General features: G+C 52.1%; 1 protein-coding gene across 3 annotated transcripts in view; it reads left to right on the top strand.

Moving 5' to 3' along the window:
• The window catches only part of LOC144480472 (microtubule-associated protein 1A-like), a 103,076-nt gene that overhangs the window by 48,476 nt on the left and 26,717 nt on the right, over positions 1-27,883 (top strand). The window contains exon 1 of one of the 3 annotated variants that reach the window (XM_078199934.1): positions 368-498. The exons of 1 other annotated variant lie outside the window; for it this stretch is intronic. Coding sequence is in view for 1 of the 2 variants with exons in the window: in XM_078199933.1 (XP_078056059.1) it covers positions 3,945-3,966 (22 nt within the window). In the remaining variant the exon portion in view is untranslated. Of the gene's footprint in view, positions 1-367; positions 499-3,860; positions 3,967-27,883 lie in introns of those variants that run through there. One more of the 3 variants, XM_078199933.1, reaches the window with a different exon arrangement.

Genomic DNA, 27,883 nt, shown 5'->3' with positions numbered 1-27,883 from the left:
TTCTCGGTTTGTCTGACTTTATCTCTGTCTGTCCGTCTGTCTCTCTCCCTCCCTCTCAGTCTCTCTCTGTTTGTGTCTCTCTTTCTGTTTGTGTGTGTCTCCCTCTCTGTCTGTGTCTCTGTTTGTGTGTGTTTGTCTCTCTGTCTGTCTCTCTGCTTGTCTACCCCTTGTCTGTCTCTCTGTTTGTGTGTCTCTCTCCCCCCCTCTGTTTGTCTCCCTCCCTCTTTGTCTGGGTGTCTCTCTCTGTTTGTCTAGCCCTGTCTGTCTGCCTGCCTCCCTCCCTCTCTGTGTCTCTCTCCCTGTCTCTGCCGGTGCTGTGTGGGTTAATGCTGGCTGGTGCATTGATGGAGTGTGTGAGAGAGAGGCTGGAGCAGGCTGGGCGGCTCCGCCCTGGAGTGGAGCCCAGGCAGCTGGAGGCTGGAGACTGAGACAGTAAGAGAGTGAGCAGCGAGGGAGCAGCTGCGAGCGGCCGGGCAGAGGCGCCGGATAACGGGGCAGGTACAGTACCAGGGAACGGGCTGGGGCAGCACTCAAAGTCTGGACTGCAGTTATACTGGCGCAGCTTCTAATATAGACTGAGCGCTTCAACAAGGAAGAATGGGGCTGGTTTCAGATTTAGAGAGCAGTGGATTTGTATGCTGATGGGGACTTTAGAAATGAGATGAATTCAGACAAGGGGATTAATTGATGGCACCAGTTTGTGTTACTGGCAACAGATAGCAGCCTGCCTGGTACACACAGCAGGCATCAGCCTTAACTCTCTGACACATATGGGGGCATTTAGGTGTAAAAATACTTTTATATTCAATTAAGTGTTATGGTTAATCTCCCCCCTTTCCCTCTGTCCCTGCACTGTCTGATCTGGACTGCTATGTCCATGGCTGTCTGATTTTATGGTGACTTCTAGAATAATAGGAGCTCCTTTATGTGTTTAAAGACCAGCCTTGGTCTCAATCCGCCCCCCCCCCCCCCGCTCCCTCTCCCCCCGCTCCCTCTCCCAGCTCAATAAAAAAATTTGCCAAGAACGAGATGATCCTTTATTTTGCCCCCTTCCCCAGAATAAAGCATTTGGTTTAACTGAATCCTCTCCCAGTCATTCAGAATGTTAACACACAAAAAAGGAAAGAGGAAAATCCAAGGCTTTCATGGACTATACTAGAAGTATTCAGATAAAGGTCAGAGTGCAAAGTGGGGGGAGAGAGAGAGAGGGAGAGGTTGTACACTGCGGCAAATCCCGCAGTCTGTCTTCCCCCACTCCTCCAGACATGCTCTCCCTCTCTCTGCAGTGCTGATCATTGAGAAATCCTCCCTCTCTTTGAGGGGGACAAAAAAACACCCTCTAGAATGTCAATACCTTGATTTTAGTTTATCTTATTTTTTTTCTGCTCTTAACACCCTCACATCATTTAAGAGCCGCTTATGTGTCATATGAAATAAGGGCAGAAAAATGCTGGGGAAACTCAGCAGCATCTGTGGGGAGAGAAAGCGGGTTAAGGTTTGCGATCTAAATGACCCTTCTGCAGAAAGACAAAAGAGCTTTCAATCAAACCTTCCCAATAACTTCACAGGAGACCTAGGTTGGTTTTTGTTTAAATTTGGGGTCTGCTAATGATAAATATGTACGTTCCTCCCGCCCCCTCCCCATTCATTTCCCCCTCCCCATTCATTTCCCCCTCCCCATTCATTTCCCCCTCCCCATTCATTTCCCCCTCCCCATTCATTTCCCCCCTCCCCATTCATTTCCCCCCTCCCCATTCATTTCCCCCTCCCCATTCATTTCCCCCTCCCCATTCATTTCCCCCTCCCCATTCATTTCCCCCCTCCCCATTCATTTCCCCCCTCCCATTCATTCCTCCCCTCCCCATTCATCCCCCTCCCCATTCATCCCCCCTCCCCATTCATCCCCCCTCCCCATTCATCCCCCCTCCCCATTCATCTCCCCTCCCCATTCATCTCCCCTCCCCATTCATCTCCCCTCCCCATTCATCCCCCCTCCCCATTCATTCCCCCCCAATTCATTGCCCCCTTCCCATTCATTCCCCCCTCCCCATTCATTCCCCCCTCCCCATTCATTCCCCCCCAATTCATTGCCCCCTCCCCATTCATTGCCCCCCTCCCTACGATCGCTTGTGTTAAAGGATTGGGGTCAGATTTTTAAAAATATATCCTCAGGATAAAAACAGCCCAGTTTTTCCACAGGTATGGAGTTCACCGCAGAATTGAATTGTCAGGTTTTTGCGACAGTGATTTCCATTTCTTTCTCTCTCCCATTCTCTCCAGCAGAGATGATGGTGTGGTTTATCTTCTGTTTGATTTTTTGTGTGTGTATGTGTTTTTAGATGTGTGAATGTTTCTCCTTTGTGAAAATCAGCCTCGTTGCCACTTTATCTTTTAAAAAATCTGGGTTGGTTCTAAATCTGGTGGCATCACAAAGCCTGTTGTACAATGGATTTATTAGACTGCGTCTCTGCTGCACCTGAGTACAGTGGATCCGTCAAAAAAAAAATCCCTGCCATTCACAATTAGAGAAGGTGGGATTCACTTGGTATTAATGTACATTTAAAAATATATATTATATATATATATATATGTGTGAATTTGAGTAGTTGAAGGAGCTGGGCTTTGGGCACAAAGTGGGAAAATGCTGCATCACCCATGCTGTACCGGCCTTTAACCCATTGTGGACTGGGGCAGATTAAGGGATTAAATTTTAACATTCAGGAGAATCTGATCCCTCTGACAGCGTTACAGAATTCAATTCTGACCTGCAGCGGAGCAATCTGGTGTGTATCTTCCCCCGAGCAGGTCAAAACGATATGTCGCAGGCTGGGGAATGAGGTTTTGCAGAGGCAGCGTTTTGTAGAATTCTAAACGTCCGCTGGCTAAAAGGAATTTTGCACCTTCCAATGTCACTGATTTCAGCAGTGGAGGAGATATTAATCCGGTCTAATCTCGCCCCCCTCCTCCCTCGTCTTTCCCAAGAGATAGATTACCCTCAGCAGGGATCAGATCTCAGACAAGCTTTTGTCCCAGGGTTGCGGGACCAGGTTAGATTGCCTATGAAACTATAACATTCTAACAGGACTAAATAGGGTAGATGCAGGAAGGATGTTCCCAACGGCAGGTTTGTCCAGAACCAGGGGGTCACTGTCTTAAGGACACGGGGTAAATCTTTTTAGGACTGAGATGAGGAGAAATTTCTTCACCCAGAGAGTGGCCAGCTTGTCAAAGACTTATTACACAAAGCAGCTGAGGTCAAAAGATTGAATGTTTTTAAAGAAACAGTTAGGTACAGCTCTTGGAGTGAAGGGGATCAAAGGATATGGAAGGGGGCGGGGGAAGTAGGAACAGGTTACTGAGTTGGATGATCAGCCATCATCATAATGAATAGCGGGGCAGACTTTTAGGGCCGAATGGCCTACTCCTGCTCCTATTTTCTATGTTCCCCAGGATTGTGAGACTGGTTTAGATTGTATCTGACCAGTTTGTGAGACCAGGTTAGACTGTCTGATGAAGGGTCGCCCAGACTCGAAACGTTGGCTCTATTCTCTCTCCACAGATGCTGCCAGACCTGCTGAGATTTTCCAGCATTTTCTGTTTTTGTTTCAGCATCCTGCTGGGATTTTCCAGCATCTGCAGTATTTTGCCTTTACCTAGACTGTATCGGACCGGCTGAGACTGTATCGGGACCAGTTCTGACTTGTCTCTGCCCGGTTGTGAGACCAGGTTAGACCGTCTCCTGATGAAATAAATGTCTTGTGATGATTGCGTTTATGTTCTGTGGGTTGGGTCTAGCAATCAGCATCTCTCTTTTAGAACAGGATATATTCTCTGTGTATTGTCACAGATGTAGCGATGACAGATTGTCTGTGTGTGTGTGTGGCCAGTTTAGTTGCTTTCTTGCCAGGATAATCATTTTGAAATGGATTTCACGTCGCGGGAAGATGAATGCAAGTTGGGGAACAGGTATTTTTTTCTTTTTAAAGAAAAAGGACAGTCCACCTCCAACGAATGCTTTTATTGTACTCGATTCCCCATTGCTGTATTTCCCCCCCCCCCCCCCCCTGTTTAGAATGATTCGAATGCCGGAGGGTTCCTGGTTGCAGTTTTTATTTATTAATGATTCCGATCGGTTGCTTTGGGTGTCCAGTGATCAGGCTTACTGCAGTGGCAGGAGGAAAGATCCGGACTGGATTTCATTCAGGAGGTATTACACTATTGTTACACCCCCGCCCCCCAACACTCACCCCCACATTACGCAGCCCCAACCTGCCAAAGAAATGGCCTTTCCACAATTATTCAGCGAGTGCAGGGATAATGGGAAACTGTCAGCACAGTGGCGGAAGGTTCTGGCATAATGAATATTGCACGCTTTGTGTATCAGCATTCCCACAGTTTCCAGTTAAACACTTGCAGATTGAGTACAATTATCCAGCAGGCTATCAGATCGATACCTCATGGGATAGGCAACCCATTTAATGTAATAGTCTTGTTTTTGCTCATTTCCCCTCACTCCCTCCCCCTATTTAATCTGCTCCTATCCGTTTCTCTCCCCTCAAGCTCACAGCAGTCACAGTGCCCATTTTTCTCACTCCTCTGTTTTGGGTCACTCTCCACATATCACACCCCTCTTTCCCACAACACCCTTTCATGCCAACTTTCCCCACCCCTCCCTTCAATTCTTACCTGGGAGTTGGGCGTCGCTGGCTGGGCCAGCATTTACAGCCCAGCCCAGATAGCCTCAGCTCTGGAGTCACATGTAGGCCAGACCGGGTCAGGACGGCAGATTTCCTTCCCTAAAGGGACATTAGTGAGCCAGATGGGTTTTTCCGACAATGGTTTCAGAGTCATTGTTAATTTCGTTCTGCCGTGGTGGGATTCGAACCCGGGACCCCTGACCATAACACTGGGTGTCTCAATCACTTGTCCAGTGACAATAGCACGACACCACTGTCTCCCCTCTTTTCCCCCTCCAGCCCCCTCTTCACCCCACCTCTTGCCCCCCCACCTCTTGCCCCCCCACCTCTCCTGCTTGCCCCCCCACCTCTTGCCCCCCCACCTAGCTTGCCCCCCCGCCACACTCTGGTGGCCCCCACCGTTGGCCCCCCACCTCTTGCCCCCCCACGCTGGCCCCCCCACCTCTTGCCCCCCACCTCTTGCCCCCACCTCCTCCCTCCCCACCCCCCTCCCTCCCACCCCCTCCCCACCCCTTCCCCACCCCCCCTTCCCCCCCACCCCTTCCCCCCACCCCTTCCCCCCACCCCTTCCCCCCACCCCTTCCCCCCCACCCCTTCCCCCCCACCCCTTCCCCCCCCCACCCCTTCCCCCCCCCACCCCTTCCCCCCCACCCCTTCCCCCCCACCCCTTCCCCCCCACCCCTTCCCCCCCACCCCTTCCCCCCCCACCCCTTCCCCCCCCACCCCTTCCCCCCCACCCCCCTTCCCCCCCCACCCCTTCCCCCCCCCACCCCTTCCCCCCCCCACCCCTTCCCCCCCCCACCCCTTCCCCCCCCCCACCCCTCCCCCCCCCCCCACCCCCTTCCCCCCCCCACCCCTTCCCCCCCCACCCTTCCCCCCCCCCACCCTTCCCCCCCCCACCCCTTCCCCCCCCCACCCCTTCCCCCCCCCACCCCTTCCCCCCCCCACCCCTTCCCCCCCCACCCTTCCCCCCCCCCACCCCTTCCCCCCCCCACCCCTTCCCCCCCCCACCCCTTCCCCCCCCCACCCCTTCCCCCCCCCACCCCTTCCCCCCCCCACCCCTTCCCCCCCCCCACCCCTTCCCCCCCCCACCCCTTCCCCCCCCACCCCTTCCCCCCACCCCCTCCCCCCCCACCCCTTCCCCCCCCACCCCTTCCCCCCCCACCCCTTCCCCCCCCACCCCTTCCCCCCCCACCCCTTCCCCCCCCCACCCCTTCCCCCCCCCACCCCTTCCCCCCCCACCCCTTCCCCCCCCCACCCCTTCCCCCCCCCCACCCCTTCCCCCCCCACCCCTTCCCCCCCCCCACCCTTCCCCCCCCACCCTTCCCCCCCCCACCCCCCCCACCCTTCCCCCCCCCACCCCTTCCCCCCCCACCCCTTCCCCCTTCCCCCCCCCACCCCTTCCCCCCTTCCCCCCCCCACCCCTTCCCCCCTTCCCCCCCCACCCCTTCCCCCCCACCCCTTCCCCCCCACCCCTTCCCCCCTTCCCCCCCACCCCTTCCCCCCTTCCCCCCCCCACCCCTTCCCCCCTTCCCCCCCCACCCCTTCCCCCCCCCACCCCTTCCCCCCCCACCCCTTCCCCCCCCACCCCTTCCCCCCCCACACCTTCCCCCCCCACACCTTCCCCCCCCACCCCTTTCCCCCCCACCCCTTCCCCCACACCTCTTCCCCCCACACCTCTTCCCCCCCACACCTCTTCCCCCCCACACCTCTTCCCCCCACCTCTTCCCCCCCACCTCTTCCCCCCCACCTCTTCCCCCCTTTTGTGACCCCTCCATCTCATGACCCCCTCAACACCCCTCCACTCTCGACATTCCCCCTGACCCTCTTAGCCCCTTTCCCTTGCAGCTCCCCGGCACTTGCTCCCCTCCCTTGCTCTTCACCCTGGTCCATCCAGCCCCCACTCTGCTTCACCCCCGCCCCCACTCCGCTTCACCCCCACCCCCACCGCCTTACCCATCCTCATAGACGCCTTTTGTCCTGACCCATTCCACCCCTTCTACCCTCCGCCTGCCACATTTGACCACGCTGCTTTCGCCCTGCCCCATCTGGCCCCGCCCCCTGCCCCCTTGGGTCCCTCCCCTTCCCCTTCTGGCCCCTCCCCCCACTGACCCCCCCTCCCCTGCTGGCCCGCTGCCCCTCCCCCACTGCCCCCTCCCCCTCCCCGCTGTCCCCTCCCCCTCCCCCACTATCCCCTCCCCCTCCCCCGCTGTCCCCTCCCCCGCTGTCCCCTCCCCCGCTGTCCCCTCCCCCGCTGTCCCCTCCCCCGCTGTCCCCTCCCCCGCTGTCCCCTCCCCCGCTGTCCCCTCCCCCGCTGTCCCCTCCCCCTCCCCCGCTGTCCCCTCCCCCGCCCCCGCTGTCCCCTCCCCCGCTGTCCCCTCCCCCTCCCCCACTGTCCCCTCCCCCTCCCCCGCTGTCCCCTCCCCCTCCCCCGCTGTCCCCTCCCCCTCCCCCGCTGTCCCCTCCCCCTCCCCCGCTGTCCCCTCCCCCTCCCCCGCTGTCCCCTCCCCCTCCCCCTCCCCCGCTGACCCCTCCCCCTCCCCCTCCCCCGCTGACCCCTCCCCTGCTGACCCCTCCTCCCTCTGACCCCGCCCCCACTGTCCCCCCCTCCCCCCCGGCCCCTCCCCTGCTGCCCCCCCCCTCTCCTGCTGGCCCCCACCCACCCCTAGCTGGCCCCTCTTCCTCCCTCACTGGCCCCTCCCCTGCTGGCCCCTCTCATCCTCCCTCTGGGCCCTCCCCCCAGCCCCTCCCCCTCCTCCCTCTGGCCCCACTCCCTGCTCCCTCTCGCCCCACCCCGTCCTCCCTCTGGCCCCTCCCCCTGTCCTCCCTCTGGCCCCTCCCCCTGTCCTCCCTCTGGCCCCTCCCCCCGTCCTCCCTCTGGCCCCTCCCCCCGTCCTCCCTCTGGCCCCTCCCCCCGTCCTCCCTCTGGCCCCTCCCCTGACCTCCCTCTGGCCCCTCCCCTGACCTCCCTCTGGCCCCTCCCCCATCCTCCTCTGGCCCCTCCCCTGTCCTCCCTCTGGCCTCTCCCCCGTCCTCCCTCTGGCCCTTCCCCCATCCTCCCTCTGGCCTCTCCCCCATCCTTCCCCTGGCCGCTCCCCCTCTTGCTGAATATTTCTCTCCCGGTGCCGGCTGCTCCAGTTGGGATTCTGTCTGAGTGCAGAGACGGAGCGCAGAACCCTGTCCCAGGGCAAAATGCGGATCGTCCTAACCAGCGCTAAGATCGCCCCCAGCGATTGGCTTTTCCCCGTTACCCGCGGAGTGGCAGGGTGGTTCGTGAATCTGCAGCGACCGGTTTTATAAAACTCTCCCCAGGGCCTACGGCGGGATTCGCAGTGAGTGTGGCTCAGGGAGCCTCGAGGGGGTTGATGTGATTTTTCTATTTTTATTATTAACCTCTAACTGAGGGGGTCACACATCTGCCAACCTGGCGTTGTGGGACACCCACTCCTGTCATCTCTGAGTGAGAGCGTTATGGATGAAGCTTGACCATTTGTTTGCCTTTCGGGTGACCTTGTTGCATCCAAATCGTATCCAGCGACTCAGCCGCAGGGACTCGATGCCACGTACTGAGGAGCTTCAGGATGTCCAGAGGAATTCCAAACCTTTCCTCCTTCTAACCGGGCTCGCAGCTTGCCTGCGGAATGCTCTGGATTCCTTGCTGCAGTTGATGCTGGCGATGGCTGCTGTTCCCTCCCCAACTCACACTCTTCCTGTTGCGTGAAGGAAACGAAATTACGGGGAATTTGGCGTCCTGTTTTCCATTTAGTTTGGAGTCAACCAGGAGAGAATCCACCCTCTTCCCAACTGCGCCCCCCTCTCAGCCTCTTGAGCATCCCCCTGATTTCCAGCATGGTGGCACAGTGGTTAGCACTGCTGCCTCACAGCGCCAGGGACCCGGGTTCGATTCCCGGCTTGGGTCGCTGTCTGTGTGGAGTCTGCATGTTGACCCCATGTCTGCGTGGGTTTCCTCCGGGTGCTCCGGTTTCCTCCCACAGTCCGAAAGACGTGCTGGTTAGGGTGCATTGGCCGTGCTAAATTCTCCCTCAGTGTACCCGAACAGGCGTTGGAGTGTGGCGACTAGGGGATTTTCACAGTAACTTCATTGTGGTTTTAATGTAAGCATATTTATGACACTAATAATATTAAACTTATTAAACTCCACCATTGGCGGTTGTACCTTCAGCTGCCTGGGGACCCGGGCTCCAGAATTCCCTCCTGGAACCTCTCCTTTTCCCTCTCCTCCTTCCAGATGCTCCTAACACGATCTCCTTGATTGTACTTCGGGCGACTTGTTCTAATATCTCCTGAGGCGGCTCGCTGTCAGATTTTGTTTGATAATAGTTGTGGGTGAAACACTTTGGGATGTTCCTCCATGTTAATGGTGTGAGAGAAGTGTGAGTTGTTGTAATCGAAGTGGAGAGACTGATGCACTGACCCTGCTGTGCTGAGTACCATGTTTTGGGACCTGTGAGCTATCAGAAATGTTGAGGGTTTATTTGGTCTTGGCAGGAAATTTGCAGTCAGCGAAACGATGAGGTGGAACTGTTTCTGATTAGTCGAAGTCCCAGGCTGATTGGATCTGGACCAATCCTTGCTGTGCTCTGTATTCATAGAATCTACAGTGCAGAAGGAGGCCATTCGGCCCATCGAGACTGCACCAGCAACAATCCCACCCAGGCCCCATCCCCATAACCCCGTATATTTACCCTCCTAATCCCTGACGCTAAGGGACAATTTAGCACGGCCAATCCACCTAACCTGCACATCTTTGGACACTAAGGGGCAATTTAGCATGGCCAATCCACCTAACCTGCACATCTTTGGACACTAAGGGGCAATTTAGCATGGCCAATCCACCTAACCCGCACATCTCTGGACACTAAGGGGCAATTTAGCATGGCCAATCCACCTAACCTGCACATCTTTGGACACTATGGGGGAATTTAGCATGGCTAATCCACCTAACCCGCACATCTCTGGACACTAAGGGGCAATTTAGCATGGCTAATCCACCTAACCCGCACATCTCTGGACACTAAGGGGCAATTTAGCATGGCCAATCCACCTAACCTGCACATCTTTGGACACTATGGGGGAATTTAGCATGGCTAATCCACCTAACCCGCACATCTCTGGACACTAAGGGGCAATTTAGCATGGCTAATCCACCTAACCCGCACATCTCTGGACACTAAGGGGCAATTTAGCATGGCTAATTCATCTAACCTGTACATCTTTGGACTGTGGGAGGAAACCGGAGCACCCAGAGGAAACCCACGCAGACATGGGGAGAATGTGCAAACTCCACACAGACAGTGACCCAAGCCGGGAATCGAACCCAGGTCCCTGGCACAGTGAGGCAGCAGTGCTAACCCCGCCATGCCACCGTATTGGGCTAGCAACAGCACAATGGGATGAATGGCCACTCCACGACTAGAAAGTTAATGGGAAGTATAATGACTTCTATCAGGCCATGGAGGTTGGCCTATTGGAGTATGAGCTCCCTGATTAAGGATCAATTGCTGGGCCAATCAGGGAGTCTTTGCCTTGTATTTAACTGGGAGTGTCAGTTCCTCTGGCACTCCCGAAGGTAGACTGCTGACTGCGAGCACTCTGTGTACCGCTGTTGGAATTGTAAATAAAGGGATTTTGGTGGAGGGATCTCTGCCTCTGAAGACGTATTGGTTATGTAGGCTGAGCCTTCTGTTGGATTTGCAGAGGGAGGGGGGCAGTTGGCGAGTTGGTTTCAGGGAAATGTTGGCGATCGATTTGGGCAGTCAGGGGAATGGGATGCTTTACGAGTCTTCCCTTGAGTTGGGAAAGCTCCGATTCACAGGGATGTAGAATCTATTTACACAAGTGATGGAAATAAACAGGCAGAGGATGGAATCGAACGTGGGGAGGAATAGTATTGTGTGGAGGCAGAAAAATGATATTGATTTACCAGAACACCAGATATGAAGCTAATTGTCTTGGAGATGACTCTCCGGGTTTCAGCAATGGACAAAAGTGGTGTTCAACTCCTGACTGAAACTGTGTCCAAAACGAGTAGAAAGTTTAATGCATTTTCCAACTGGAAGGAAAAAACAATACAGACGTATCTTAAAATTTGAGTAAGTCCTGACAGAGTTGTGCCCTGGAAGTTACGTGTCTGGATGAGGGTGTGGAAACATAGAAGCTAGAAGCAGGAGTAGGCCATTTGGCCCTTCAAGCCTGCTCCCCCATTCATTTTGATGTGGAGTTGCCGGCGTTGGACTGGGGTGGGCATGGTAAGAAGTCTCACAACACCAGGTTAAAGTCCAACAGGTTTATTTGGAATCACAAGTTTTCGGAGCGCTGCCCCTTCATCAGGTGAGTTGTGAGACTTCCTACTGTGCCCATTCATTTTGATCATGGCTGATCATCGAATTCAATATCCTGATCTCCCCCGCTTCCCCCCATATCCCTTGATTCCTTTAGCCCCAAGAGCGATATCTAATTTCTTCTTGAAATCAGAAAACATTCTGGCCTCAGAGTGAAGTGGAAGTGCATCACTCCCTCAGTACTGACCCTCTTGACAGTGCGGCACTCCCTCAGTACTGACCCTCTGACAGTGCGGCACTCCCTCAGTACTGACCCTCTGACAGTGCGGCACTCCCTCAGCACTGACCCTCTGACAGTGCGGCACTCCCTCAGTACTGACCCTCTGACAGTGCGGCACTCCCTCAGCACTGACCCTCTGACAGTGCAGCACTCCCTCAGTACTGACCCTCTGACAGTGCGGCACTCCCTCAGCACTGACCCTCTGACAGTGCGGCACTCCCTCAGAACTGACCCTCTGACAGTGCGGCACTCCCTCAGCACTGACCCTCTGACAGTGCAGCACTCCCTCAGCACTGACCCTCTGACAGTGCGGCACTCCCTCAGCACTGACCCTCTGACAGTGCGGCACTCCCTCAGCGCTGACCCTCTGACAGTGCGGCACTCCCTCAGCACTGACCCTCTGACAGTGCGGCACTCCCTCAGCACTGACCCTCTGACAGTGCGGCACTCCCTCAGCACTGACCCTCTGACAGTGCGGCACTCCCTCAGCACTGACCCTCTGACAGTGCGGTACTCCCTCAGCACTGACCCTCTGACAGTGCGGCACTCCCTCAGCATTGACCCTCTGACAGTGCGGCACTCCCTCAGCATTGACCCTCTGACAGTGCGGCACTCCGTCTGTACAGCACTGGAGTGTTTTACTGTATTCAGGGCTCGAGCTGCAGTGGGATTCGACGCCATGACCCTGTCCCAGAGTTGGGAATGCTATGAAATGTGTATTCTGAACAAACGCAACGATCTTAAACAAGATCATTTCAATCTCTTGGGGTGAAGGAACTAACTTTATCTTTAACCGTGTGTGAACCCTGGGCTGCGATTAGCCACAGTAACACACAGCGCAGGTGACACTGCATCTGTCTAAGACACGGATCAAATAGATCCATCATTTCAACACGTTTGGGATGTTTGATTTATATCACCCCGGCTCCCTCCATTGCCCCGGCTCCCTCCATCGTCCCGGCTCCCTCCATCGTCCCGGCTCCCTCCATCGTCCCGGCTCCCTCCATCGTCCCGGCTCCCTCCATCGTCCCGGCTCCCTCCATCGTCCCGGCTCCCTCCATCGTCCCGGCTCCCTCCATCGTCCCGGCTCCCTCCATCGTCCCGGCTCCCTCCATCGTCCCGGTTCCCTCCATCACTCCAGTATGGCATCTTCCAGAGTACCCAGAATTGAACTGAGGTAACTGGCCAATCCCTTGCTGGAGTCTGAAGCGTGTGTGTTGAAGTCCATTTCACTTGGTTTAGTCCTGTCCTCCACTCAGCGATAGTAATCAGCAGGATTCTCGAGAAATTATTTCCCTCTTCCCCTGTCCGAACCCCAGGGATATTAAGCCTCTCTTTCCCTGAGCCCAGTCACCTCGGTGGGGCTGAATATGGGCCTAAATCAAGCATAGCTCCCTCTTCAGGGGAGTCCATTGTTTTATGTTCTTGAGATTCTATTGGGGTTCAGTCTGATTCATTTGGTGATGACTTGATCTCCTGTGGCACTGATATTCCATTATTGAATAATGGAGATGGGTGTAACTCGCAAGACCAGAACCTATTGAGAAGGTGGTGGGGGAGCTACTTTCTTGAACCACTGCAGTCCATGAGGTGCAGGTACCGCTTCCGTCTAGAAGGATAAGGGCAGCAGATACATGGGAACACCACCACCTGCAAGTTCCCCTCCAAGCCACTCACCATCCTGACTTGGAAATATATCGCCGTTCCTTCACAGTCGCTGGGTCAAAATCCTGGAATTCCCTCCCTAGCGGCATTGTGGGTCAACCCACAGCACGTGGACTGCAGCGATTCAAGGCGGCAGCTCACCCACCACCTTCTCAAGAGATGGGCAATAAATGCTGGCCAGCCAGCGACGCCCATGTCCCACAAATAAATAAAAGTACACCCACAGTGCTGTCAAATTCCAGGATTTTGACCCAGCGATAGTGAAGGAGCGGCCGATATATTTCCAAGTCAGGATGGTGAGTGTCTTGGAGGGGGACTTCAAGGTGCTGGTATTCCCATGTGTCTGCTGCCCTTGTCCTTCCATAGGTTGCGTGTTTGGAGGGTGCTGTTGAAGGAGCCTCAGTCAGTTGCTACTCAGTTATTCCTGTTCATTTTCTTCAGGTCACTGCCTGTGCAGCAATGATTTAGAAAGATGACAAGGAAAATGAAAGATTAATCAATGCGAGAAGCTTCCCTGCTGCTGCTTCACTACTGTGTCAGTTTGCTCTATCGAGGGCAATTGGGACGAGCTTAATGGTTTAAAAAAAAATGGGCGGCATGGACAAGTTGGGCTGAAGGGCCTGTTTCCATGCTGTTTCCATGCTGTAAACCTCTATGACGCTACAATGACTATCAGCAGTCCTTTCACCTCTACAGCAGAAGGTTCAAATGAAGACCTGAGCACAGAATCATGGATTGCCCTCTCTGAGAGAGTGCTGCACTGTCTGAGGCCTCTCTGTCCAGTCCAGTGGATGTAATCAATTGCAGGCAGTAATTCAAAGAGGAACAGGGGACTTCTCCCCAGTGTCCTGCCCAATACTTATCCCTCAACCAACACCGCAAATAATCTGCTCCTGGTCAAATTGCTTTTCGTGGGATCTTGCTGTGCGGCTACATTGCAACAGTAATAATATTTCCAAAAAACTTGATTGGTTGTGAACTGCTTTGGAATCCCCTGCAACCATGAAAGGCGCTATATAAATACACTGCAAAGATGTGCAGGTTAGGTTGATAGGCCATGCAAAATTACCCCTGAGTGTTAGGGCAGTTAGTGGGGTAAATATGTGGTGTTACGGGGATAGGGTGGGATTGTTGTTGGTGCAGGCTCGATGGGCCGAATGGTCTCCTTGTACACTGTAGAGATTCTACGATTCCGTCTTTCTTTCTGGTTAGCTCAAATTCCAACACCAGCTTTACTTGAAAACCAAAAAAAGACTTTTCAAAGAATTAACTTCCTTATTTTTGCAAAATATTTTAAGATTCCTCTGTTGTGACATCTGCTGTCTGAGACACTGCCAATACTGGTTATATATGGGAGACGTCAGCTCAACTCCATTGGATACACTCAGTCCCTCTCTATTTATAAAACTTCAACCCAGCCCAATCAAAAATGTTGAGATATTTTTGCATTATAATGAAAGTTTCTGAATTTTGTTCATGACCTCATTCCAGCTTTTCTACATAAACAAGATTATATCATTCCAAGCTATAATCACTGTGGGAGGGTCATGATGCAGAGTTACGCTCCCTCTACACTGTTATAATGCAGAACTCTGTAACCTCTAACTCCCTAACTCTGTAATCTCTCCAACTCCTACACCCCTCTCTTTCTCTGTAACCTTCTCCAACTCCTACAATCCTCCCCATCTCTGTAACCTCCTCCAATCCCACAACTCTCCCTATCTCTTTAACCTCCTCCAGGCTCTATGCCCCTCCCTAACTCTGTAACCTCCTCCAGTCCCTACAATCCTCCCTATCTCTGTAACCTCTTCCAGCCCCTACAACCCTCCCTATCTCTGTAATCTCCTCCAGCATCCTACAACCCTCCCTAACTTTGTAACCTTTTCCGGCCCCTACAACCCTCCCTATCTCTGCAATCTTGCAAGGGGCAATGTTTAAAGGAGATATACGAGGCAAGTCTTTTACACAGAGGGTGGTGGGTGCCTGGAACTCACTGCTGGGGAAGGTAGTGGAAGCAGATACGATAGTGACTTTTAAGGGGCGTCTGGATAAATACATGAATAGGATGGGAATAGAGGGATATGATCCCCGGAAAGGTAGGGGGTTTTAGTTCAGTCGGGCAGCATAAGACATAGGAGCAGAATGAGGCCACTCGGCCCATCGAGTCTGCTCCGCCATTCAATCATGGCTGATATTTTTCTCATCCCCATTCTCCTGCCTTTTCCTCATAACCCCTGATCCCCTTATTAATCAAGAACCTATCTGTCTCTGTCTTAAAGACACTCAATGACCTGGCCTCCACAGCCTTCTGCGGCAAAGAGTTCCACAGATTCACCACTCTCTGGCTGAAGAAATTCCTCCTCACCTCTGTTTTAAAGGATCGTCCCTTTAGCCTGAGGTTGTGCCCTCTGGTTCTAGTTTTTCCTACCCGTGGAAACATCCTCTCCACGTCCACTCTATCCAGGCCTCGCAGTATCCTGTAAGTTTCAATAAGATCCCCCCTCTAAACTCTAGCGAGTACAGACCCAGAGTCCTCAACCGTTCCTCAAACATGGTCGGTGCAGGCTGGGAGGGCCAAAGGGCCTGTTTCTGTGCTGTAATTTTCTCTGTTCTTTTGTTAGTAATCAATGTCCCAGGGCCCTCGTGATGAGAGAGGGCCGTTCGCTTTTACAGGGAACAGAGGAGGCTGATGGTGACAAGCCTAACGACACAGAGCAGTTGGTTAACGGAGGGTTAAGGGGGGATTTAATTGATGCCAGGGTCACTCTCTTTTCAAGATAATTAGGGATGGGCAATAAATGCTGGCTTTGACCGCAGTGTCCACATGATTGAATTAAAAAGTGAGTTTGTGCAAATCACGTTGGCTTTGTCCTGAACAATGTCCGTCCTCGTGTTGTGTGTAGTATTACTTCTGATTTGTTAATGATAAATTAAGAGGTCGCATAACTGAGGCGGTTCCTAACGTAACCCCTGACCACCAATGGGTTAAGAATGTGAGCCTGTTTCCATTGGTGGAACGGCCCCTCTTGTTGCGTTGGGTGACAAACTATCCGAGCTATGTGACTTCTGACCCACCGATGCCATTGTCCAAATTCCTGAGTGGAGGGCGGGAGGAATTCTTTCCAGTGTTTGAGTCAGCTGTCAGGGATTTACTGAGCCGCCGTGTGTTTATACACTGTTACAGGCCATAAAAGCAAAGGTTGGAAAGCTCCCACTGTATGGCACGCGAGGGGTTGTGTTTCCAAAGCAGACTGTGCAGGGATGCTCGGGAATGTTGCAATTCCAGCCTTAGAGTAAGCAGTGAGAAGAGTTCGGACAGGAGAGCGTGAGGGATATGTCTTCTTCCATTTTGAAGGGCCAAGGCCGGGACAGGGGGGATTAACAGGTAAATGTGTGGGGTTACAGGGATAGAGCCTGGGTGGGATTGTGGCTGGTGCAGATTCGATGGGCTGAATGGCCTCCTTCTGCACTGTAGGGAATTCTATGATCTCTGTCGAATGGAGAGTGATGCCTGTGGTCTTTTTTGGACACTGGCCAAAATCTCCCCCGTCCGCGTTCGCCGCTGGGATTCTCCGGTGCCGCTGAGCGTTAATGGAACCCTAAAGTATTCCGTTCTCGCTCCCAACCGGCCTCGCCGTGAAGGAGACCAGAGAATCCCACCCACTGCCTTGAAAACTACAGGCAGGATTTTCCCTCTGGGTTAGGGGCGGCACGGTGGTTAGAATCATAGAATCCCCACAGCGCAGCAGGAGGCCATTCGGCCCATCGAGTCTGCACCGACCACAATCCCACCCTGACCCCACCCCCACCCCCCGCAACCCCACACATTTACCCTACTAATCCCACCACCCCCCCCCCCCCCCCCAACGACATCCCCCTAACACTAAGGAGCAATTTAGCACGGCCAATCAACCTAACCAGCACATCTTCAGACTGTGGGAGGAAACCCACGCAGACATGGGGAGAACATGCAGACTCCGCACAGACAGTGACCCAAGCCGGGAATCGAACCTGGATCCCCTGGCACTGTGAGGCAGCAGTGCTGACCACTGTGCCACCGTGCTGCCCAGCACAGTTAGCACTGCAGCCTCGCAGCGCCAGCGACCTCAAGGTAGTTAAACAAGCCCGCTCTACCTATGGTGGCACAGTGGTTAGCACTGCTGCCTCACAGAGCCGGGGACCCGGGTTCGACTCCCAGCTTCGGTCACTGTCTGTGCGGAGTCTGCATGTTCTCCCCGTGTCTGCGTGGGTTTCCTCCAGTGCACCAGTTTTCTCCCAAAGATGTGTGGGTTAGGTGAATTGGCCATGCTAAATTGCCCCTTAGTGTCCAAAGATGTGCAGGTTAGATGATAAAAGCAAATTACTGCGGATGCTGGAATCTGGAACCAAAAGAGAAATTGCTGGAAAATCTCAGCAGGTCTGACAACATCTGTGGAGAGAAAAGAGCTGACATTTTCCTCTTTTCTCTTTTGGTTGCAGGTTAAGTGGATTGACCATGCAAAATTACCCCTTAGTGTCCAAAGATGTGCGGGTTAGATGGGTTGGCCATGCTAAATTGCCCCTTAGTGTCAGGGGGATTAACAGGTAAATGTGTGGGGTTACAGGGATAGAGTCTGGGTGGGATTGTGGCTGATGCAGATTCGATGGGCTGAATGGCCTCCTTCTGCACTGTAGGGAATTCTATGATCTCTGTCTAATGGAGAGTGATTCCTGTGGTATTTTTTGGACCATGGGTGGGATTTCCCAAGCCCCCCACATGGCGTGGTTTGCGGTGACGAAGGCAGTCCACCGTTGTGGGATCTTAGAGACCTCCCACTGTCAATGGGTTTCCCGTTGTTTCCAGCCTCCCTGCTGGGGAATCTTGATGGGCGGGACTGAAAAATTCGGCTACGACTAATTCTAACACTCTTGACCGAGTAAAACGTCAGCCAGCAGTGATTATCAAACAAAATCTAAGCCAGATCTACAATAAGGAGATATCTGAGTAGATAGTTAAAAATGTAGTCATAGGTTTTGAGTAACAGGAAGAGGCCATTCAACCCCTTGAACCGTGATCAAATTGAAAAATCAGGTTTATCTGTTCCCCAACCCGACTTAACCATAGTTGTGTAGAACTTTGGTGAGGCCACAGCTGGAGCACTGTGTGCAGTTCTGACCACGTTATAGGAAGGATGTGATTGCATTGGAGGGAGTGCAGAGGAGATTCACCAGGATGCTGCCTGGGATGGAGCATTTAAGTTATAAAGAGAGGTTGGGTAGGCTTGGGGTGTTTTCGTTGGAGCAGAGAAGACTGAGGGGCGACCTGATCGAGGTGTACAAGATTATGAGAGACATGGACAGAGTGGATACGGAGCAGCTGTTCTCCTCAGTTGAAGGGTCAGCACGAGGGGATATAGGTTCAAGGTGAGGGGCAGGAGGTTTAGTGGGGATGGGAGGAAAAACATTTTTATCCAGAGGGTGGTGAGGGTCTGGAATGCGCTGCCTGGGAGGGTGGTGGAGGCGGGATGCCTCACATCCTTTAAAAAGTGAGCACTTGACATATCATAACATTCAGGGCTATGGGCCGAGTGCTGGTAGGTGGGGTTAGGTGGGAGTTCAGGCATTTTGCATGTGTCAGTGCAGACTCGATGGGCCGAAGGGTCTCTTCTGCACTGTATGATTCCAACCATATCCCTCGATCCCTTATCCAGTAACATCTGCCGTTCTCACTCTTGAAATTAAATACTTAACACTGGGCTGGGGCTTAAATCAAATTATCGGAACAACTTGCATTTATGTAGTGCCTTTCATGACCTTAGGACATTCCAAAGTGCTTCACAGCCAAAGCTAATGACTCCTGGCGCACCCTAACACGCAGACAAGCTGCATTCTGCTCGGAAAAAGATGCACAATGTTTGACTGGGGCCTAGGAATCTCTGGGCATCCAATAACTCCTTGGTTACTATGGTGAGGGAAAGAGGTGATGGTTGTTGCTTGGTTTCTAATTAGGAAACAGAGGTTGTCGAAGTGATTTGAGGAGCTTGGGGGTGGGAGGGGGTGGAGGGGGATGGGGTGGAATTAAATCCTTGACAGAGAGAACAGTTTCAGCAGCTTTTTGTCAGGCGGGGTGCAGGCCTCCATGCCCGTTGCCATGGTGATGAGCTTGAATCGTGTTTAAGCAGCGAGGATTTATTGGATAATCTGATAGTAAATGGAATTTCTTTTTTATTCACTCGTGGGGCATGGGCGTCACTGGCTGGGCCAGCATTTATTGCCCATCCCTAGTTGCCCTTGGTCGACAGTTGAGAGTCAACCACATTGCTGTGGCTCTGGAGTCACATGTAGGCCAGACCAGGTAAGGACGGCAGATTTCCTTCCCTAAAGGACATGAGTGAACCAGATGGATTTTTCCAACAATGGTTTCATGGTCATCAGCGGATTTTTATTTCCAGATTTTTTTTTTTGTTGAATTCAAATTCCACCATCTGCCGTGGCGGGATTCGAACCCGGGTCCCCAGAACATTAGCTGAGATTCTGGATTAATAGTCTAGCGATAATACCACTAGGCCATCGCCTCCCCAGACCACATCGTGTCTGCGTGGGTTTCCTCCGAGTGCTCCGGCTTCCTCCCACAGTTCAAACATGTGCAGGTTAGGTGGATTGGCCATGCTAAATTGTCCCTTAGTGTCAGGAGGACTGGCTGGGGTAAATGCATGGAGTTATGGGGATAGGGCCTGGGTGGGATTGTGGTCGGTGCAGACTCGATGGGCTGAATGGCCTCCTTCTGCACTGTAGGGATTCTTTGATTCAATGAACTCTTGTGTGTGATTCCATGTGTATATGTAACTCTGTGCATGTGTGATTCTATGTGTACATGGAATTCTGTGCATGTATGATTCCATGTGTACATAAGAGCTTTGTGCATGCCTTGATTCCACGTGTATATGGAGCTCTGTGCATGTTTCCATGTGTACATGGAACTCTGTTAGCATGATTCCACATGTACACAGAACTCTGTGCATATATGATTCCACATGTACATAGAGCTTTGTGTGTGGCATAATTCTACATGTGCATGGAATTCTGTGCATGTATGATTTCACATGCACGTAGAGCTGTGCGTGTGCCATGATTCTTCATGTACCTGGACCTCTCTGCATGTTTGATTCATCTTGTACACAAAGCTCTGCGTTTGTCATTCACTCTGTACATGGAACTTGTGTGTACGTGACTCCCCTGTACACAGTGGAGTGAGTAACACTCCATGAGGCATTGGGCTAAAGCGATTCAGTGGGGTGTCAAACTGCTGTACCTCCCAGAGTGATACAGTCGCTACACAGGTCCCAGCACATTGATAGTACAACAGTCCTTCAGATGAACCATGGAGTCTGACTGGGACCAACTCCTTCCATCCGGGTAATGCTATCCTTCCTGTTTTGGTGAAACAATGTTAAGAAGAAGTTGTTTGCATTAATAACCTGAGTGGGTTAGGTAAGGAGAGGGTGCTATTTACCAAGGAATTTCCTCTCAGCACTTGGGGGAGGCGATGGCATAGTGGTATTGTCACTGGACTAGTAATCCAGAGACCCAGGGTAATGCTCTGGGGACCCGGGTTTGAATCCCACCACGGCGGATGGTGAAATTGGAATTCAATAAAAATCTGGAATTGAGAATCTACTGATGACCATGAAACCATTGTCGGAAAAACCCATCTGGTTCATTAATGTCCCTTTAGGGAAGGAAATCTGCCGTCCTTACCCGGTCTGGCCTACATGTAAATTCATACCCATCTAGCAAGCCACTCAGTTCAAAGGCAATTAGGGACGGGCAGCAAATGCTTTGCCAGTGATGCCCACATCCCGTACGTGAATTTAAAGAAATAAAGGTGTGTAGTGTTCTTGAACATATTTGGTTCGTTGTTGATGCTGGAGTTTGTTCTTGAGTGTTGTTGGAGCTGCACCCATCCAGGCAAGTGGAGAGTATTCCATCACACTCCCGACTTGTGCCTTGTGGACAGGCTTTGGGGAGTCAGGCGGTGAGTTAGAATCATAGAAGAATCATAGAAACCCTACAGTACAGAAAGAGGCCATTCGGCCCATCGAGTCTGCACCGACCACAATCCCACCCAGGCCCTACCCCCATATCCCTACATATTTTACCCGCTAATCCCTCTAACCTACGCATCCCAGGACACTAAGGGCCAATTTTAGCATGGCCAATCAACCTAACCCGCACGTCTTTGGACTGTGGGAGGAAACCGGAGCACCCGGAGGAAACCCACGCAGACACGAGGAGAATGTGCAAACTCCACACAGACAGTGACCCAAGCCGGGAATCGAACCCACGTCCCTGGAGCTGTGAAGCAGCAGTGCTAACCACTGTGCTACCGTGCCGCCGCAGTATGCCTAGCCTATTGTTGTAGCCACAGTATTTGTGTAAGGTTGTGGAATACTACAGGCTGGATGGCTTGTTCTAATGATATGATGATACAGGAGCCTATTTAACCCTCTTCTGTTTGCCCCAGTTCTTTGAGAAGAGTTATCCAATGAATCCCATTCCACCCTGGTCTTTGATTTGATTTATTATTGTCACATGTATTAACATACAGTGAAAAGTATTGTTTCTTGCGCGCTATACAGACAAAGCATACCGTTCATAGAGAAGGAAGGGAGAGAGTGCAGAATGTAGTGTTACATTCATAGCTAGGGTGTAGAGAAAGATGAACTTAATGCAAGGTAGGTCCATTCAAATGTCCGACAGCAGCAGGGAAGAAGCTGTTCTTAAGTCGGTTGGTACGTGACCTCAGACTTTTGTATCTTTTTCCCAATGGAAGAAGATGGAAGAGAGAATGTCCGGGGTGCGTGGGGTCCTTAATTATGCTGGCTGCTTTTCCGAGGCAGCGGGAAGGGTAGACAGTGTCAATGGATGGGAGGCTGGTTATCCAATAAATCCCATTCCATCCTGGTGTTTCCTGTTTTTATTTGCTGTTTGACTATTTATCCTATTGAAAGTTATTCTGGAATCTTCCCTCACCACTCTTTCAGATTCCAGATCACGCCAACCACACTGGGGTGGCATTTCCTGGAGTTGTGGAGGGGGAGGGTTTATAATTGGACAGGGAAGGGAAGGAGTTTTGGATGACTCTGTGCACTCTGTGTGTTGCCAAACTCTGCTGATGAACAGATTCTGGCAGTTTCAGCTTTTCATTTTGCATTGGCTATTTAACCAGTTGTTAATAATGGAGTTAATAACTTGTTATCATTGCGGGGACAGCAATTGCCAATTATTATGGGCCGATTGGCCTCCTGTATTTCTATGATTATCCCGACTGCAGGCTTTGCTTGGGTTCTTGATGGAGTTATCAGGGCTAATTCAACACAAAATCCAAGCTTGCTCTCTCTCCAAGGCAGCACTGAGGAAGTGCTACACTGTCTGAAACGCTGTCTTTAACCTTAAACCTTAAATCGAGGTTCCCGATGTCCTCTGTAAATGATCCCATATTCGGAGAAGGGCCAGGGAGTTCTCCCCAGTGTCTTTGGACCAATGAATGATCCCTCATTCTTCAAAATTTAAGAGAATACAAGCCCAGTTTGCCCAATCTCTCTGCATAAGACAGTCCCACCATCTCCAGAATAAGTCAAGTAAACCTTTGTTTCACTCCCTCTGTGGCAATGATGTCCTAGCAGAGGTAATGCCACCAAAACTCTACACAGTACTCTCGGTGCAGTCTAACCAACCTCCTGAACAATTGAAACAAGACCTCACTACTCCTATATGCCAATCGGGCAGCACGGTGGCACGGTGGGTTAGCACTGCTGCCTCACAGCGCCAGGGACCCAGGTTTGGTTCCCGGCTTGGGTCACTGTCTGTGTGGAGTCTGCACATTCTCCCCGTGTCTGCGTGGGTTTCCTCCGGGTGCTCCGGTTTCCTCCCACAGTCTGAAAGACGTGCTGGTTAGGGTGCATTGGCCGTGCTAAATTCTCCCTCAGTGTAACCCGAACAGGGGTGTGGCGACTAGGGGATTTTCACAGTAACTTCATTGCAGTGTTAATGTAAGCCTACTTGCGACACTAATAAATAAACTTAAACTTAACAGCCTGCTGCACCTGAATGTTAGCCTTCAGTGACTTATGGACAAGGACACCCAGGTCCCTCTGTACATCAACACTTTCTAATTTCTTACCATTTATCCCTCAGTCATCATCACTGGTAGACAGGTGATCTGGTATTTACTGTGTTTTGGGATCTTGCTGTGCAGATGTTTTGCACCGCATTTGCTCCATTACAGCAGTGACCACATCTCAAAAAGTAATTAATTGGCTGTGAAAAACTGGCTGAGGTCATGGGAGGCGCTATAGAAATGCAAAGTCATCTTATTTGGACTGTTGCACTGGTGTCAGTGCAAGGAGAAGCTGAAACTGAACAGAGAGCAGCAGCCAGATTCCTCCACAACACAGCCACGGCTGTGAATTCGAGTCAGGCTTTTCTTTAGCAGCTAGGCTCAGTTCCATGGAGACTCAGTCAGTTTTTAGTTGCATGCCCGGAGCCTCTTGCTGCCTGCGTTACCCACTCACTGACTCAGTCCCGATCCAAACTTTGCTTTGCTTCTTGACAAAGTTTGTCAGCTGTTGGTTTGTGTGTGACTGTCTGACTGTGTGTGTGTGTGACTGTCTGACTGTGTGTGTGTGTGACTGTCTGACTGTGTGCACGTGCCTGTGTGTGTCTCTCTCTCTCTGACTGACTGTCTGACTGTGTGTGTGTGTGACTGTCTGACTGTGTGTGTGTGTGACTGTCTGACTGTGTGTGTGTGTGACTGTCTGACTGTGTGTGTGTGTGACTGTCTGACTGTGTGTGTGTGTGACTGTCTGACTGTGTGCACGTGCCTGTGTGTGTCTCTCTCTCTCTGACTGACTGTCTGACTGTGTGTGTGTGTGACTGTCTGACTGTGTGTGTGTGTGACTGTCTGACTGTGTGTGTGTGTGACTGTCTGACTGTGTGCACGTGCCTGTGTGTGTCTCTCTCTCTCTGACTGACTGTCTGACTGTGTGTGTGTCTGACTGTGCGTGACTGACTGTGTGCGTGTGTGTGTCTCTGACTGTCTGACTGGGTGTGTGACTGTCTGACTGTGTGTGTGTCTGACTGTGCGCGTCTGACTGTGCGCGCGTGTGTGTGTCTCTGACTGTCTGACTGTGTGTGTGTCTGACTGTCTGACTGTGTGTGTGTGACTGGAGTGATAGACACGATGACCCTTGTGACACACAGAGAACGACCCTCCTCATGGCCTCTCTGCATTCCTAGGCTGTCCCAGCCTCCCGATTGGCAATGGCAGCGATGATGTTTATCTGCCGGGTGAAAGTAAAACTTCCTGTCGTTTCCTTTGCTGTTAACCTGTGAACCCCAGTTCCCCTCTCCAAGCTAATGCTGAATAATACCCACCACACTGAACTCTGCCTCCCGCACTACAGCCCATCCAGGGGGCGGCACGGTGGCACAGTGGGTTAGCACTGCTGCCTCACAGCGCCAGGCATCTGGGTTCAATTCCCAGCTCGGGTCACTGTCTGTGCGGAGTCTGCACGTTCTCCCCGTGTCTGCGTGGGTTTCCTCCAGGTGCTCCGGTTTCCTACCACAGTCCAGAGACGTGCAGGTTAGGTGGATTGGCCATGCTAAATTGCCCCTTAGTGTCCAAAGATGTGTAGATTACGGGGATTAGCAGGGTAAATGCATGGGGTTATGGGGATAGGCCCTGGGTAACCTGGTCTGTCAGAGAGTCGGTGCAGACATGATGGGCCGAATGGCCTCCTCCTGCACTGGAGGGATTCTATGGATTCTCTGATCCTGCTCCCATGTATAAAACCAGACAGTCCCGGCTGAGGGAGTGCTGCACTGTCAGAGGTGCAGTCTTTTCAATGAGACATTAAGCTGAGACTCCCATCTGCCTGATCAGGTGGTGTAAAAGATCAAAAAGGCTCTACTTCGAAGCAGTAGGACAGGGGGGGTTAAACCCCCCCCCCCCCCCCGCCCCCGTGTCCTGGGCAATATTTATCCCTCAATCAACATTGCGAAAATACAGATTATCCTGTCAGCCTCACACTGCTGTTTGTGGGATCTTGCTGTGTACAATTTGGCTGCCGCGTTTCCTGCGTTACAGCAGTGACTGCACTTCCATAATTATTTCATTGGCTGTAAAGTGCTTGGAGATGTCCCGCGGGGGTAAAAGGCTCTATATAAATGAAAGACTTTCTGTAGAGGCAAAGTCACGGTGGAATTAGAGTTTATCAACAGCGTAAAGACAAACCAGAAAGTCACTGCATGGTCTTCAGTGAAGGAACATTCAATGCTGAGGCCCAGAATGCAGGCCGCCGGGGAGACAGGAGTCTTTGGGAGCAGAGAGTTTGGTAACCAAGGTTACAGTGAGGCCGGGGAGTCATTCCCCCTGTTTTCTGGGACTTGGGAAGATGTTACTTAGAATGAGAGACAATGGGTGAAGTTTTCCAGCCCTTTCCACTGGTGGGATCCTCCCATCCCGCTGAAGTTGACCCTCATCATGAGGGGTGGGTGCACCATGCAAATTGCTGTTGACTTTGGCGGGCCTGGAAGATCCCACTGGCGGGCCAATGGCAGGACCTGGAAAATCCCAGCCAATGTGGTGAGTTTTTAAAATTCATTCATGTTACATGGGCATCGCTGGCTGGGCCAGCATTTATTGCCCATCCCTAGATGCCCCTTGAGAAGGTGGTGGTGAGCTACCGCCTTGAATCGCTGCAGTCCACGTGCTGTGGGTTGACCCACAATGCCATGATGTGGAGATGCCGGTGTTGGACTGGGGCGGGCACAGTAAGAAGTCTCACAACACCAGGCTAACCTGTTGGACTTTAACCTGGTGTTGTGAAACTTCTTACTGGACCCACAATGCCGTTAGGGAGGGAACTCTAGGATTTTGACCCAGCGACTGTGAAGGAATGGCCGATATATTTCCAAGTCAGGATGGCGAGTGGCTTGGAGGGGAACTTGCAGGTGGTGGTGGTCTTCCCATGTGTCTGCTGTCCTTATTCTTTAAGATGGACGTGGTCTGGGTTTGGAAGGTCTAAGGATCTTTGGTGAATTTCTGTAGTGCATCTTGTAGATAGCACACACACAGCTGATGAGATAAACACAGGAAGAAAGTGTTGGGGCCAGAGGGGGTCATTGAAAGGACTGCACTCGATAATTACCTGTTCAGTATTTGACCAGATGGAAACCGGAGAAAGCTGAAATCGAGCTGCCCTCCCTTTCTCTTAGTTGCGACCAAAAATACCGGAGCTATAATTGGCACAGTGGCTTTAATTGGATCAATGATGGAAAGCCCCAATTATTCACATCACACGTCATGGCTAGTCCGAAAATGGGACAAACGCATGGCCGTTTTGGACAGGTCGATTGAGCAGGTGTAGGGGACATCAGAGGGAGCCGGGTATTTGTAAGTAGCTGAACGCTTTCTCTCTCGCTCTGTAAATGAGGCTCGCGCACAATGGGGAGGCCGACTATTGTACACATTCAGCTGCCGTGGACTGGCTGAATACACTAGCGTGTCACCAGAGATGACTAATTGGGCCGGACTAACAGAACTGATCTTTGTATTCGAGCAAGCCGTTGAATTCTTTGAAAGATGCTACAGGCCTCACTTCAAGCTTTTCACTCGAATAGGAAAATGAATCCCGGCATGGTTCAATCGACAGCGATTAGTGGTGTATACACAAAGAGACACATTTTTATCCAGTAGAAGGGGCTACCTGAAAACTCACCCCTTGCTTTTGGTACAATTTCGCAAATTTACTTCCAGCCATTTTCCTGTTTTTGCTTCAATCGACTCACTGAAACTCTTCCTGACACAAAAACACTGGCCTCCTCCGGAGAAAACTAATCCGGGATTCCCATCCCTCTCCAACGGTGCGTTTTCAGATTGGGATCCGGTGTTTTATTGAACAAAATTCAGGCAGTGGTTTAGTGTTCACTTCTGGTGCTTTCTGTACAGGAGGTTTGAAATTTATTTATTAGTGTCACAAGTGAGGCTTACATTAACACCGCAATGAAGTTACTGTGAAAATCCCCTAGTCTCCACACTCCTGTTCGGGTACACTGAGGGAGAATTTAGCACGGCCGATGCACCCTAACCAGCACGTCTTTCAGACTGTGGGAGGAAACCGGAGCACCCGGAGGAAACCCACGCAGACACGGGGAGGACGTGCAGACTCCACACAGACAGTGACCCAAGCCGGGAATCGAACCCGGGTCCCTGGCGCTGTGAGGCAGCAGTGCTAATCACTGTGCTACCTAGGTGTTCATCGTACTGAGGAGAAGTGGGGAAGAGATTAATTTTGCTATGACAGCAATTAAAAAGTTTTATAATGAAAAGGAAAGGCTGATGGTATAAGGACCAGGCGATACAGACTTGAGATTTTCGAAGGAACAAAGTGGTGGGGGGAGGGGCGCAGTTTTCAGGTGGGGTGGGGGGTGGGGTGAGGCCTCATTCTAACCCCCTGTAGTATAAATTGTTGCAATTGTTTGAAATTTGACATTCTCATGTTTGTCCGAGGCCGAATATTTATCCCTCGACCAACACAAGAAAGCAGATTGCCTGGTCATTATCAAATTGCTGTTTCTGGGATCTTGCTGTGCCCAACTCGGTTGCCACGTTTCCGACATGACAACAGTGACTACACCTCAAAAACTAAGTATTTAATTGGCTGTAAAGCTCTCAGAGACACTGTGACTTGGAAAGACAATGGCCGGAATTTTCCTGTCCCGCCTGCCACGGAAATCGTAGCGGGTGGGACACGGACCGTGGGAAGGTCCATTGACCTCGGGAGGAGGTTTCCGGATTTGGGGCTGGAAAACCTCACCCACTGAATCGAAGCTCTGCTCTCCATCTCGCTGTAGTCTATATGCGATATTATGGCCTAACTTGAGATTGTAATGTGGAG

The sequence above is a fragment of the Mustelus asterias genome, chromosome 29 (assembly GCF_964213995.1).
Source record: "Mustelus asterias chromosome 29, sMusAst1.hap1.1, whole genome shotgun sequence".
Classification (NCBI taxonomy): Eukaryota; Metazoa; Chordata; class Chondrichthyes; order Carcharhiniformes; family Triakidae; genus Mustelus; species Mustelus asterias.
The sequence above is the reverse complement of the archived record's forward strand: the minus strand, read 5'-3'. Positions and strand labels throughout refer to the sequence as shown.